At 47.2% G+C, this 14,891-nt stretch overlaps 1 protein-coding gene and 1 long non-coding RNA gene across 2 annotated transcripts in view; one reads left to right on the top strand and one right to left on the bottom strand.

Moving 5' to 3' along the window:
- LOC142198570 (uncharacterized) overlaps window positions 1-11,291 on the top strand; it is a 269,412-nt gene extending 258,121 nt beyond the window's left edge. Inside the window, exon 3 of the long non-coding RNA XR_012715362.1 lies at window positions 11,188-11,291. This is a non-coding gene — a long non-coding RNA (uncharacterized LOC142198570). The remainder of the gene's footprint in view (window positions 1-11,187) is intronic.
- Window positions 4,945-14,891, bottom strand: part of LOC142198553 (uncharacterized) — a 163,828-nt gene continuing 153,881 nt past the window's right edge. The window contains exon 2 of the mRNA XM_075269589.1: window positions 4,945-5,111. Coding sequence (XP_075125690.1) covers window positions 5,040-5,111 — 72 coding nt within the window. The 3' untranslated portion in view covers window positions 4,945-5,039. The remainder of the gene's footprint in view (window positions 5,112-14,891) is intronic.

Here is a 14,891-nt window from a genome sequence, read left to right as displayed (position 1 = left end):
TTTCAATCACTCAGTACTTCAACTCTAGGGATTAAGGATGGAGAATGACTCTCCCTTCTGTGCCGCCCTATACACTTTATAACAGATGTAGCAGCCAAATGACAGCATGGACAGTATACAAAGAATGAGGTATAACATTTCCCACCCCGCTACAGACTGCTGTGCAGACAGTGCTGCAATTACTTGTGAGAACTGTAAAAGCTATACTGCTATTTGCTACTAAAGAGACTGTGATATCTGTACTTTGCATGCACAAGAGATTTTTCAAGTAAAGTTCTTCAAAACCGTTGTTACTGGACTCTTAGTCACAGAAGTCATTACAGCCTGTACACTGTAGAAAAGTAACAGCCGAAAGTGAAAGGAAAGGTACTTGTATGTGACAGGGGAACAGGGTTGTATACCACTCAGGCCTGTGATACCACCGTGACTACTATCCCCATCAGCCCTGGACTACCACCGCCATTGTGCACCCCCTTGCTCACTGCATATACACAGCACAAGCTTTTTGCAGAGAAGTTTCTAGCAAGCTGTGGGTGGAGACTTTAGCCCCACCTTCCTTTTAGCAGGGGATAGGAAACCAGGGAAGCCATGTTCTGTAGAGGATAGTCTATGATGTAACATCACCTGCTGCTATACCAAACCTAGGCGCTGCATGGTGAATTTCGAGATCCATGTAAGGTACAGATTCTCCTGGGACCCTTCACCAGTCCATACAGAGGGGATAACAAACACACTTCTACTACCTCCAAGAAGGAGTGAACCTGATAGGAGCAGCTATAAAGGAGCCTTTCTGCATTCCTGAACCCAAAGAAGGCCTCTGGTCAAGTCCAGTGCTCCGTGGTTTCCAAACCATGTGTCTTTTAGGTCTGCATCCGGCTATCGAATACCATGGAGCATTAACCATAAGTAACTACATATACCCCAAATTAGTCTCCCACCAGGAGAAGATCCCTCTTCTGTAGCTATAATCTGGACTGTGTCTCCTCAATACTTTAGACTACAAAATCTGAGGAAAGTTGTGTCAGCATCAGCCCTTACTTGTCAGTTTACAAGGGAATCCTCCTCGCATGCACCTGCTGAATTGTACATGAGAGACTGTATCACTGTGAGGTATTGCTGCACTTTATGGAAGTCCTCAGTAATGAAACTTTTGGTCAATAAAGGACTGTGTCTTTTGCTATACTACTTTTGAAAATTGACTTGTTGTGTGTTCCATGAGAGGTGCCCCACACTCTGGACCACCACTACAGTTACCATGGCCATTGCAAAAGCTCAGCTATCAGAGGGACTACTACCTCCTATTACAGTGGTTCTCAACCTTTCTAATGCCGTGACCCCGCAATACAGTTCCTCATGTTGCGGTGACCCAATTCAGTTTGGAATGTGCATCTATAACGGCGTGCGTTCCAGCTTAATAGCATTGCTGCAGACAGTAGCGCGGCTTCTGAGTGGCTAAAGCCATCGGAAATATGTATTTTCTGATGGCTTTAGGCATACCTCCCAACTTTTGAAGATTAGAAAGAGGGACAAAATATGCGGCACGCGCTGTGGCGAATTTAGCTCCGCCCACTTTTATGTTGACTCTGCCCATTCTCATTCAATTTTCATGTGCTCCCACACAGTATAATCCTACTACAGTCACCCGTACATTATATGTCCCTTCGCCATCTCTCCCGCAGTTTCATATAACCCCTTCATCTGCCGCCAGTTTCATGTCCCCTCATCTCTGCTCCCAGTTTCATGTCCCCCCATCTCTGCCCCCAGTTTCATGTCCCCCCATCTCTGCCCCCAGTTTCCTGTCCCCCCATCTCTGCCCCCAGTTTCATGTCCCCCCATCTGCCCCCAGTGTCATGCCGTACCCCCTTCATCTGCCAACAGTTTCATGTCCCCCATCTGTTCCCCCGTTTCATGTTCATGGAAATCCCTGTCGCAAGCTGACAGGGATTTCCATGTAATAAAGTGACTTATATGCCCCCAGGGTTCGGGGGATATTGTCACTCCTTAGGGAGAGACCACCATATAGGTGTGTGGAGATTTGTTAAGCCTTTAGCACTCCACTTTGCAAGGAACTATGGGAAGAATATGCAAATCCGCCTTCCATGATGTAATTAGGAAGACAGTTGCTGCCTCATTGTTGCAAACCAATAGAGGGCGCTCACTGGAATGTGCAAGCCTGTCTTAAGACAGGATTCCAGTGAAATAACCCAATAATGGCTGCTCCCTTTAGCTTCATGCCCGACCTTCCAAGAGGCCTTTGTTTAGCAATGACGCTGGGATTATTACCAGGTTATAGTCTCTCAATCGAGGACAGCTGTTTCGATCTGGTTGGATCTCATCAGCCCGATGTAGAGAGGACTATAACCTGGTAGAGGTGAGAGGCTTAGACAGGGTTCGGGGGATATTGTCACTCCTTAGGGAGAGACCACCATATAGGTGTGTGGAGATTTGTTAAGCCTTTAGTGCTAAAGGCTATAGTGCTAAAGGCTTAACAAATCTCCACACACCTATATGGTGGTCTCTCCCTAAGGAGTGACAATATCCCCCGAACCCTGTCTAAGCCTCTCACCTCTACCAGGTTATAGTCCTCTCTACATCGGGCTGATGAGATCCAACCAGATCGAAACAGCTGTCCTCGATTGAGAGACTATAACCTGGTAATAATCCCAGCGTCATTGCTAAACAAAGGCCTCTTGGAAGGTCGGGCATGAAGCTAAAGGGAGCAGCCATTATTGGGTTATTTCACTGGAATCCTGTCTTAAGACAGGCTTGCACATTCCAGTGAGCGCCCTCTATTGGTTTGCAACAATGAGGCAGCAACTGTCTTCCTAATTACATCATGGAAGGCGGATTTACATATTCTTCCCATAGTTTATATGCCCCCAGACATGCTTCCCCTGCTGTCCCAGTGTCATTCCAGAGGTGTTGGCATCATTTCCTGGGGTGTCATAGTGGACTTGGTGACCCTCCTGAGACGGATTTGGGTTTCCCCCTTAACTAGTATACTGTATGTTCCCCATAGACTATAATGGGGTTCGAAACCCGTTTGAACAGTCGAACAGTGAGCGGCTGTTCGAATCGGATTTCGAACTTCGAACATTTGGGTGTTCGCTCATCTCTACAACCTAACATTAAGTCAGCCATGTGTGCCAGTGTATTACTTGGCATGACTTATAAAGAGCTTCTAACCAGCACAGTTGGCGGAATCAGGGTGGATTGAGCCTCTAACCAGAAGAGTTTGGGCGAATTAGTGTGAATTGAGCCTAGTAGGAGCAGAAGTGTGCAAGGAGGAGTATGAGTAGGAGGAACAATTGTAGAGGGTGAGCACAAACATCAAACTTCATGTCAGGGTGCTTGATACTGCTGGACATGATGGCGTTATACCATCTATCACCATTTATTACTGGATGTCCACTTTCAGGTTGCAATTTTTAATTTTTTGTCTGGAATAAAGAAGAAAAGATTTGATTAAGCCTGCTGGATCTCCGTCTGTTTGTTCATTACTACTGGTGGGTTCACGTTCCCAGCCAGGGGAATCAACTTGGTGGATCCGTGCAGCACTTTTTACAAGTGAGTGTTTATATATTCAATTGCTTCAGGATTTGAACATCATTGATAATATATTCTAAGTTGCCATTTTTGCACATTGAACATTCTTGTGCTATTAGTTGGAGGCTGTATTTTTTCCCTTTCTTCCCTCATTCCAGTGTGTACAGCTTACATTCAGGCAGTGTGCTGCGATTGAGATGCAGCGTCCCTGGCCGCATGCACTTTGTTCTGTCCCCACATGAGGCGAATGAAGATGTGGCAGGTGGATAGGGGCTGGGAGAGGTCCTACCTTCGTTTCCTCAATGCAGGGCAGACAGGACCATGTTGCTCAGCGTCCGGAGAGATGATGCACATCAGGAATGGTGAAGTTCAGGCTTGTTTATTTGGAAGACTGGACATACAGCATGTGATGGAAATGCAGCACTTCTCCAGGAATACAGGTGTAACAAACAGGATGGTACAGCAAGTGTGAGCAACTACTCATAAGTGAAGTTTGTGATAAGTGAGTGTGAGTATGTGGTCGAAAACTGATGCCTTCTGCTGCTCAGTCCAAGGGTGTCTCTCCCAGAACATGGAGACTAGTGATAAAGAAAACAGGAAACAGTTACCCTTGAACCAGGAAGTGAAGGCATGTACAGAATTAATAACTACAGGCTGTCATACAGAAAAAGGACAGCAGGTGGCAGCATGGATTACAAAGAATACAATCTAAGTATGGACGGTATGATTATATCTGGATGAAACAGCACACTCCCCGTCTGAAATTCCGTAAGGGATTTCACTATATATATTTTTTAAAGTCCAATAACCTAGAAAACAAACACAAATATGCATACAATGTAATAATAACTTCAAACGAGGTAAATGACAGGCAGTTCCTGAGATAATCCAAAGATACCCATCTTCGGATCGGAGAAGCCGCACTAGGCCAAACTATCTCCGACCCAGTTGTAATCCAATGAACGAAGTACTAGGGTAGTGTTCTGTTCATGGTTCATCCTACCGGAATGTCCTCAACTGGTAGTATCAGTACGAGCTCGTGGATTGGCCTCTGAAATGTCTTAGGTTCACCTTTCCTAAGGACCTTCAGCTCCACCTTCCGGACCTTACCGTCTTGACTTGGGAAAGTCTTTGTAACGATTCCCATAGGCCAGTCGATTCTTTGAGCTTGTGGTTCCTTCATTAGCACCACGTCTCCTTCTTTCAAGTTTGGTTTATTCTGTCGCCATTTTCTTCTTCCTTGGAGAATCACGAGATATTCCTTTCTCCACCGGTTCCAAAAGTAATCAGCGAGGTATTGCACCCGTTTCCATTGCTTCTGATAGGTGTTTGCGTGAGTAAACTCTTCGCTGATTGTTAGTGGGTTCCCAGTCTTTTGGGTGAGAAGAGTAGTTGGCGTAAGAATGGTCGACATTTCGGGATCCATTGACACTGGGACGAGTGGTCTTGAGTTGATTATGGCCGAAACTTCAGCCAGGAGAGTGACCAGAGTCTCATGGGTGAGCCTTGAAGAGTTCACGTCCATAAGCATAGAGTTTAGGATGTTGCGTGAGATTCCAATCATTCTTTCCCAGGAACCTCCCATGTGAGAACTATGTGGAGGATTGAAGATCCAGGTACAACCTCTTTCTGCCAATTGATCCTGAATTGGCTTGATGTTGATATCCAGATCTCGACAAGCACCAATGAAGTTGCTTCCACGGTCGGACCTTAACTGTTTCACTGGTCCTCTGATCGCTAGAAAATGCCGGAGAGCGTTGATCAGGCTGGAAGTGTCCATAGACTCTATTACCTCTATGTGGACAGCACGTACACTCATACAAGTGAATAATACAGCCCAACGTTTGCTGTTGGCATACCCGCCTCGAGTTTTGCGTGCGGATATCATCCATGGCCCAAAGACGTCTAGGCCAATGTAGGTGAAAGGCGGTTCGGCACTCAGTCTGTCAGAGGGCAGGTCAGCCATTTGTTGATGTACCTGTTTTCCCCTGGTTTTACGACATTGAACACAGCGATGTAGTGCTCCTGCTACACGTCTTTTCATACCTATGATCCAAAGTCCTGCAGACCGTAATTTGCCTTCTGTAATCTGCCTGCCTTGGTGTTCGGTTTTTTCATGAAAGTGCCGGATTAATAGATCAGTGATATGATGTTTACTGGGTATGATGCAAGGATGTTGCTCTGAAGCCACAATCTTGGCTTGATTCAAACGACCACCGACTCTCAGCAAACCAAAACTGTCCATCACTGGATTTAAATGAGCAATGGGGCTTTTGAGAGGGATTTGCTGCTTGTGGTATAGGCATTTCCATTCAGTACTGAATACGCTCTGCTGGACGCAACATATTATAAGGGACTCACAGTGAGAAATGTCCTCGGCAGAGAGTGGTTTATGGCAAACGTGCCAACCGTGACAGTCTTTGTCTTCATGTGAGTTGTTATAAGATCTCGCAATGTGGACTAACCTTGCTATAGACTTGACAAGTTTCATCCAATTGGAGAAGCGTTCAAAGCGCTGGCAACCGAGGCTGGAGGTTGTTTTAGTGTTTGTTGTCAAAGCACTAACCTCGGAGCGGACTTCTGGGTCACCATCCGGATCCTGAATGCTGAAGACTTCCTGGACACATTCACTTCCCTTCTGTTCCAACAGAAACTTAGGACCTGAAAGCCAAGAAGAGTTAGCGAAGGAACTTATAGACATACGTCTAGTGGCATGGTCAGCTGGATTAAGTTCGGATGGGATATAGTACCATTGTTCGGGCTTGGAAGATCTCCTTATTCTCTCAATGCGGTTACTGACGTACACATAGAAGCGCCTTGTTTGGTTGTAGATGTAACCTAAGACAATCTTACTGTCACTGTAGTATTGTACATTATCTATGTTGACGTCCAGCTCGTGCTGTATAAAGTCTGCGAGTTCTACTGCAAGCACGGTCCCACAGAGCTCAAGCCTAGGAATAGTGTGTTCAGGCTTGGGAGCCAACTTAGCTTTGCCGAAAACAAACCCAACGTGATCTTGATTGTCGGGTCCCGTTACCTTCAGATAGGCAACTGCTGCAATGGCCTCCATGGATGCATCCGAGAACACATGAAGTTCCTTTCTAGTGCTAGCAGCGAGTGAGGTTCTGGCGTAACATCTTGGTATATGGATTTCATCCAAGGCACACAAAGATTGTTTCCAGGTTTCCCATTTTGATTCCTTATCAGGGGGAAGTGGGGCATCCCAGTCTTTGACTGTTTCGGAAAGTTGTCGCAGAAGAGATTTACCTTGTATGGTTATTGGTGCTACGAATCCCAGCGGGTCGTATAAGCTATTCACCACTGACAGGACACCACGTTTAGTGAATGGTTTATCTGCGCAATTGATTTGGAAACTAAAGGTATCGGCTGACAGGTTCCACCTCAAGCCTAGGCTTCTCTGCACAGGTGGACAATCTGATCCCAGGTCTATGTCCTTGAATACTGGAGCGTAGTCACTCGACTCAAAGGCTCTCATGACAGCCGGACTGTTTGAAGCAATTTTGTGCAGTCTAAGATTAGCTCGGTACAGCATACCTTGGGTCCTCTTGAGTAGGTCGATCGCCGCTTCTTCTGTGGGTAGAGATTTTAGTCCATCATCTACATAGAAGTCTTTCTCTACAAAGTCTCTGGCGTCTATTCCATATTCGGACTCTCCTTCTTGTGCGGTTCTCCGCAGACCATAGGTTGCCACTGCGGGGGAAGGGCTGTTCCCGAATACATGCACCCTCATGCGATACTCCACCATCTCTTTGTTGGGGTCATTGTCCTTGTACCACAGGAACCTGAGGAAATTCCTATGGTCCTCTCTGACTATGAAACAGTGAAACATCTGTTCAATGTCAGCGGTGATGGCAATGGGCTCTTTCCGGAACCTCATCAACACTCCTACTAGGTTATTTGTTAGATTAGGACCTGTGAGGAGGACATCGTTGAGAGATACGCCTTGATGTTTGGCACTTGAATCAAAGACAACTCTAATTTGCTTAGGTTTCCGTGGGTGATACACTCCGAATGAGGGTAGGTACCAGCACTCCTCATTTTCCTTTAAGAGAGGCGCTGGCTCCGCATGGTTATTCCGGAATATTTTGCTCATAAAGGTGATAATGTGTTCTTTCATCTCTGGTTTGTTGCTAAGTGTACGCTGGAGGGAGTTGAATCTGGACAAAGCTTGTTCACGATTGTTCGGGAGTCTTACCCTGGTGGCTCGGAAGGGTAAGGGAAAAACCCAGTGATTAGTCTTGTCTTTAAGGAACTCATTGTCCATTATCCTGACAAATTCCTTGTCTTCCATTGATGGGGCTACCTTGTTGTCATCCTTAGTTGTATGAAACACTGATTTTCCCAAGTCGTCTGCATAGGGAGAAGGAATGGCATCAGGTAGTTGTACGGGATCTGGGGGCTTCTCTTTCACATCATAGTGACGAGGGCATGGTTTGCAGAAAGTAGTTCGACCGTCCCGGCGTACATAGGTCTTAAAGGAATCAACACATGTTCGGTCCAAGCACACATTTCCTATGATTACCCACCCTAAGTCAAGTCTCTGTGCGTAGGGGGCGTAGTCAGGACCATTGCACTGTTGGCGGACCTTATGTATCCTTAAGTTGTCTCTGCCAAGCAGAAGTAGGATTTCAGCGTCTGTATCCATAGGTGGGATAACGTTGACTAGGTGCCTTAGGTGTGGTTGATGGAACGCAGCTTCTGGGGTAGGAATCTCATCCCTTTGGTTTGGTATTTGATCGCATTCAATTAGCGTAGGTAGGGGTATTTCTACGCCTCCATTGATGGGAGAAGCGATGAAAACTTGTGCCCTCCTGCCACTAGTTTCTATGCGGCCTGAGCAAGTGTTCAGAGTGTAGGGCATCGCTGGTCCTTTGATTCCAAAGGCTTCAAAGAACTTGGGTCCAGCTAGGGATCGATTGCTCTGATCGTCAATGATGGCATACATTTTTACTACATTCTCTGGTTGCCCTTCTGGATAAACTCTGATTAGGCATATCCTAGCACAACATTTATCACTTTGGCTCTCCCCACATACTTCTGAGCATGAGCAAGAGACCGCTGTGGTAGACTTGGTGTTAGCCTGTGGCTCCCCGCCATGGTTTGTAGCCGGACTAGAGGAAACTGCGACTGCTGGATCACTGGTGGCTGAGGTTGGATGCAAAGCTGATGGGTGTTTGTCACTATGACACTCTTCACACTTAATGGCAGATTTGCAGTCCTTGGCCATGTGTTCTAAAGAGGCGCAGCACTTGAAACACACCCCAAGTTCACTGAGTATTTTCTTGCGCTCCAGCATAGTTTTGGACCTGAAGCCTCTACATTTGTTCAACGAGTGTGGTTTTTTGTGAATGGGACACTCACGATTGAAAGATTTATCTCTTGAGGAAACAGTGTGCTGTTTATCAGTGGGTACCGCAGGTAGTGGCAGGTTAGTCTTTCTGACACTTACACTGCTCTTCAAATCCTTGCGTTTATGTGTGACGCTTTCATACCTTGGTGAGGATGTTGCTGTGGCTGCGGTGTTAGACTCCAGGAAGTCTAGGCTAGGGTCATTCCTCATTTGGGCCTGTTCGTCGATGAACTTGCAGAATTGAATGAATGGAGGAAAGGTGACATCATGTGACCGTTTGTACCTGGAGACACATACCGCCCACTTCTCTTGCAGACTATGTGGCAGCTTTGAGACGATTGGGTTCACCCCATGGGCGGTGTCTAGGTAGCACAATCCAGACAGACGAGGATCCTTTTTTGCAAGTTCCAGCTCCATAAGCAGATCACTCAAGTCCAGAAGCTTTTGGGCTTCCTTAAGGTTGATCCTTGGAACATTTTGCAGTCTCTTGAATAGGGACCTTTCTATGGCTTCAGCGCTACCATAGGTTCTTTCGAGTCTTAACCAGGCAGCAGCGAGACCTGATTCCGCTTGCCCCACATAGACGGTCCGAAGACTTTTGATACGGTTTGAGGAGTCAGGACCCAACCATTTAACCATAAGGTCGAGCTCCTGTTCCGCAGATAGGTTGAGGTCGGCAATGGCGGCCTTGAAGGTAGCCTTCCAGGCTCTGTAGTTCTCTGCACAATCATCAAACTTTGAGAGGCTGGTACTGATCAGCTCTCTGCTCACCATAAACCTGGCAAATTCAGACATGTCTGATCCTTCACTCCTTGTTGCCGTGTTAGCTTGTGGTGCTCCTTGGGCGTATAAGCTGTGTGGCGTGAAAGGGTGAATTGCTCCTGGGTAGAATGATGTCGCTGCAGGGTTGAGCTGTGGTTTAACCTCTGGAGATTTCGATGACTGCGGCTTGAACTGTGGAGATGGGCTGGAATGCGTCTTGTGGTCGTTTTGTGATGATTGCTGCTCCTGAGGGGACACATTATGGCATTGGTCTTGGGTCTCTGCAGATGCTGTGGGTAACACTGGCACCGTAGGTTGGGCTGACTTGGATGTTTCCACATTGTCGGGTAGAATGTCACTGGAGAAGGCATGTGCTGCAGATATCTGTCTCTGTACGTAGACTCTGGTACGAACAGCTGGATCATCTTCTTCCAGTGGTGGTAGGCAAATTGGGTCGAGGTTTTGCTTCAAAGCTTGCTCGAGTATTGTTACTTCAGCTAATGCAATTTTTTCCTCCATTTCTGTTTGAAGGATCTTTGCTTTGGCTTCTGCCTCTGCCTCTGCCATTGCTTTCTTGGCTTCTGTCTCCGCCTCTGCTTTCTTGGCTTCTGCCTCTGCCTCTGCTTTCTTTTCTGCGTAGGAACGTCTTAGTTTGGATCGCTCTGCGTTTAAACGAGCCTCTAGAATTCTGTCGCTGAGGGCAGAAGTTCTTGAGCAGGATGATCTGTATGATCGAGAAGAGTGCTTGGATGAGCCTGACCTGTTAGATCTGGCTTCTTGCAGATAAGTGATATGGAGCTCTGCTTTATCTTTGGCATCTTGCACAGCAGCATCCCTTTTTCTGTTTGTGGAATCTGCTTTGCTTAGCTCTGATAAGGCTTCATCAATATTAGAGTCTTTTAGGAAGGCAGCGTACCTTGTGGATAACCTCTTGTACCTTCCATGGGTCACATCTAGCCGTTTTATAGTGTCCTGTAGACTAGCTGCATCATTTTTGTGGCGTTGGATGCTTGACATGAGGGAGGTGACTCGTTCCCATAGGTCATGCAGGTTGTCATTGAACTCATCCTTCATGTAATGGTAGTTCTCAAGGACCTTTACGGTTGGCTTAAGAGAGCGTACAGGTCGTGAGTCTTGGCCTGCTTCTGGTGCTGACTCTACTTCCCGTTCTTCATGGTAAGTAGTATCGGGCTGTATTTGCTCTGTTTCGACACTGGGGAACAATGCAGAGTCCTTTTCGGCCATTTTGGTTTAAGGTGCGCTGTCTCTTTAAGAAACTGGACTTTTGAATTGGGGCCTGGAAACCGCAGTGCAGCTTAATTAAGGTGTTCTGACAAGATTCCCAAGCTGTTTTGGAGAATCATGGGGTATTGCAGTCCGACAATCTGCATCAATGTTGTATAACATACAGAGAGTCTCTATACACAATGCAGACTAGGGTGACACTGCAGACAGTTTCTTAGCAGAGCAGAGTTGTGATATATGGGCAGGCAGAGGGGTTACTACAGGTTGGGGCCGGGCTTCAAGGCAGTTTTCGACTGTTCTGTCCCCACATGAGGCGAATGAAGATGTGGCAGGTGGATAGGGGCTGGGAGAGGTCCTACCTTCGTTTCCTCAATGCAGGGCAGACAGGACCATGTTGCTCAGCGTCCGGAGAGATGATGCACATCAGGAATGGTGAAGTTCAGGCTTGTTTATTTGGAAGACTGGACATACAGCATATGATGGAAATGCAGCACTTCTCCAGGAATACAGGTGTAACAATCAGGATGGTACAGCAAGTGTGAGCAACTACTCATAAGTGAAGTTTGTGATAAGTGAGTGTGAGTATGTGGTCGAAAACTGATGCCTTCTGCTGCTCAGTCCAAGGGTGTCTCTCCCAGAACATGGAGACTAGTGATAAAGAAAACAGGAAACAGTTACCCTTGAACCAGGAAGTGAAGGCATGTACAGAATTAATAACTACAGGCTGTCATACAGAAAAAGGACAGCAGGTGGCAGCATGGATTACAAAGAATACAATCTAAGTATGGACGGTATGATTATATCTGGATGAAACAGCACACACTTGTCCACGCGTCGGTGGTCAAGTGGAACTTTGTGCAACTTTGCGCAGAACTTAGGGCCCTGATGTTACGGGATACGTGTTGGTGCAAGGCTCAACTCACCCAAAGGGCCAAAAACACTGATGGTGAATTTTGTTCCGTTCCAAAGGACTCTGTGTTTAGATTTGGCTCAGTCGCAGCTCCACAAACATGCCTTTGAAGGCAAGGTTTCCTTTAGTGGCTCCATCTCAGCAGGATGATGATGGTGAAGCTTGGTTAAATCTGGTGTCGGAAGGGAAAGTGGTTTCTGATCTACATCTAAAGTATTGGAGCATGTTGTTTGGACTATTAACACCTGATCAGAACCCTGTAGAGGTAATGTAGAGTCCGATATTAGAGGACCATTACCGCTTGTAGTGGTTGCAGCCAATTCTCCACCTTTGCGGTCCTCTAAATAAAAGTTACCCCCAGGACTTGATGATCATTCTAATGGGAGACTAAAGTAGCATCTCTATTAGCTACTTACCTCTGGAGATGGCTGCTCCGCTGCTGTTCGCCTCGCTGCCGCTCCAGCTGCAGTCTTCTTCTCCCTTCGCTGCCCCCTCCCTGCCAGGTTAGGAGAATGTGGGCGGGTACTGGGAGGGGAGACGTCACGTCTCCCCGCCCTGTACCCATCCGCCCACACTCTCCTAACCCGCCCACACTCTCCTAACCTGGCAGGGAGGGGGCAGCGAGGCGAAGAAGACTGCAGCTGGAGCGGCAGCGAGGCGAACAGCAGCGGAGAAGCCATCTCCGGAGGTAAGTAGCTAATAGAGATGCTACTTTAGTCTCCCATTAGAATGAATGGAGGCAGCAGGCGCGCAGGGGGTTAAGACTGTGTGCCGGCTGCTTCCATTCATTCCTATGGAACCGCAGCAGAGCCTTCACACTGAGTATACGCTATATACTCAGTGTGAAGGCATTGTGGGAAATACTACCGATCTCGATCCCACCTAAAAAGATCGTGTTCGGAATTCCGATCGCGATCGTGACATTTTTTCAATAGCCGATCGGAATCCGATTTTTTCCGAACACGATCGCTTAACCCTACTTACCACATCACACACACACGCACACACACAATGACAGTTAAGGGTGGGGGCTGTTGGATTTCCCATTACCTATGCCATCTGTGGTTGTCATGGGCATCACGATTTAAAGGGGTGCATGCTAATGTTTCTTTAGCTTTAAATTTGTGTTTCTGTCCATACTATTGTGGAGGAAAGAAGGTTTCCAAGTATTTTTCAAATTTCATAGAGGTTCTATTGAGTTTGGAAAGTGTCTAGTTGATAGGCTGTGATAGTGGGGTAATACTGTTACTTGAACGTGTTAGATGCCCCCAGGTATGCTTCCCCTGCTGTCCGAGTTGCATTCCAGAGGCGTTGACATCATTTTCTGAGGTATGATAGTGGACTTGGTGACCCTCCTGAGTCGAATGGTGGGATCCTCGGAAACGAAGCATTTTTCCCCATAGACTACAATGGGGTTCGATACTCGATCGAATAGTCGAATATTGAGCGGCTATTCAAAAAAAATAACGAATATGGAATATTTTACTGTTCGCTCATCTCTACTTTTAACCCTTTCGCTGCCAAGCACGTAGCTATACGTGCTCCCAAGGTGGCACTTCAGTAGCGGAGGACGTAGCTACTGCGTCCTTGCTACTGAAGCCCATAACTCTGTCAAAAATTGGGTTATCTTGACAGTTTTGGTGTCATTTTAAAGCCAAGAATCTTTACTTTCAAATAGCAAAATGATCTGGTGACCTAGAGGTCACCAATTGCTCCCAAAACGGTACTATTCCGTTATCGGGCCAGCAGCAGCGCAGTTCAGCAGCAGCTTTCGGGACAGCAGTTCAGCAGCGGGAATTACAATGACATCCGAGGACTGCTGGCCCGATGCTTGTGCCCAGTAACCAGTACATCGATGACCCCCCTCCCCCATCCTTCTCCTCCTGCCAGTGCTGCCCCCCAGCTCTCCTTACATCTTCCCCGTACCCTCTCCCCGCCACACGACTAGGCCTCACCTCAGCGCTAGTACCGAGACCGAAAGGAAAGACACCGGGGCTCAATCCAGGCCCTGACAAGAAACACGCCGACTATAGGAACGGTGAGCTACAGCGAGCCGGAGGGACAAACTTTCTGCAGCGTCCGGCGGCTATCTAGTAGCATTCATTGCTCAAGATTTACGGTGAGGCCTATTACAGGGAGAGGGTACGGGGCAGATGTAAGAAGAGCTGGGGGGCAGCACTGGAAGGAAGAGGAGGATGAGGGCATCGATCGATGTACTGCCTACTACACACAAGCACGGCCTCTATCATCGGGCCAGCATCGGCTTAGTCATGTGGCGGGGAGAGGGTACGGGGTAGATGTAAGGAGAGCTGGGGGGCAGCACTGGAAGGAGGAGGAGATGGAGGGGGGGTCATTGATGTACTGGCTACTGGGCACAAGCATCGGGCCAGCAGTCCTCGGATGTCATTGTAATTCCCGCTGCTGAACTGAACTGCTGTCCCGAAAGCTGGTGCTGAAATGCGCTGCTGCTGGCCCGATAACGGAATAGTACCCCCAAAACTGTTAATATAGGCAGATTCTGCTCCTTGTTTTTTCTATAGAAATGTAGGGGAGGCACTATAAAAAGTAGTGTAGTGAGCTGAAAAGTAGTATAGTGAGCTGCCATTTTCAGCTTATATGAAAGCCAAGAGCCTGCCCTTTAAAATAAGCTAGCGATCAGCTGACTAGGAGGTCACTGATCGCAGCTGTCAACTAAAAAACACGGTGGTACCGCTCTGTGATGCGACAGTAGAAGTGGGGGAGGGGGGGAGCGCTCACATAAAGCTTTACAGTGAGATGAAAATTACAAGCATCGTTGCAATTTTCATCTCATTTGAAAGCTAGGAACATGGGCTACAAAATAAGCCAGCGATCAGCTGTCCAAAAGGTCGCTGATCGCAGCTATCACATAAAAAAGACAGCGATATCGCTCCATCTGTCCCTCGCTTGTCTGTACTGCTGAAGAACGGGTACATACTAATACTGTGAGATGAATATTGTGAATAGTGTCACAATTGTAATATCATTTGGAAGCGTTGAACATGGGCTATAAAATAAGCCAATGATCAGCTGTCCAAG

Source organism: Leptodactylus fuscus, chromosome 1, assembly GCF_031893055.1.
Source record: "Leptodactylus fuscus isolate aLepFus1 chromosome 1, aLepFus1.hap2, whole genome shotgun sequence".
In the NCBI taxonomy this organism is placed as follows: Eukaryota; Metazoa; Chordata; class Amphibia; order Anura; family Leptodactylidae; genus Leptodactylus; species Leptodactylus fuscus.
The sequence above is the reverse complement of the archived record's forward strand: the minus strand, read 5'-3'. Positions and strand labels throughout refer to the sequence as shown.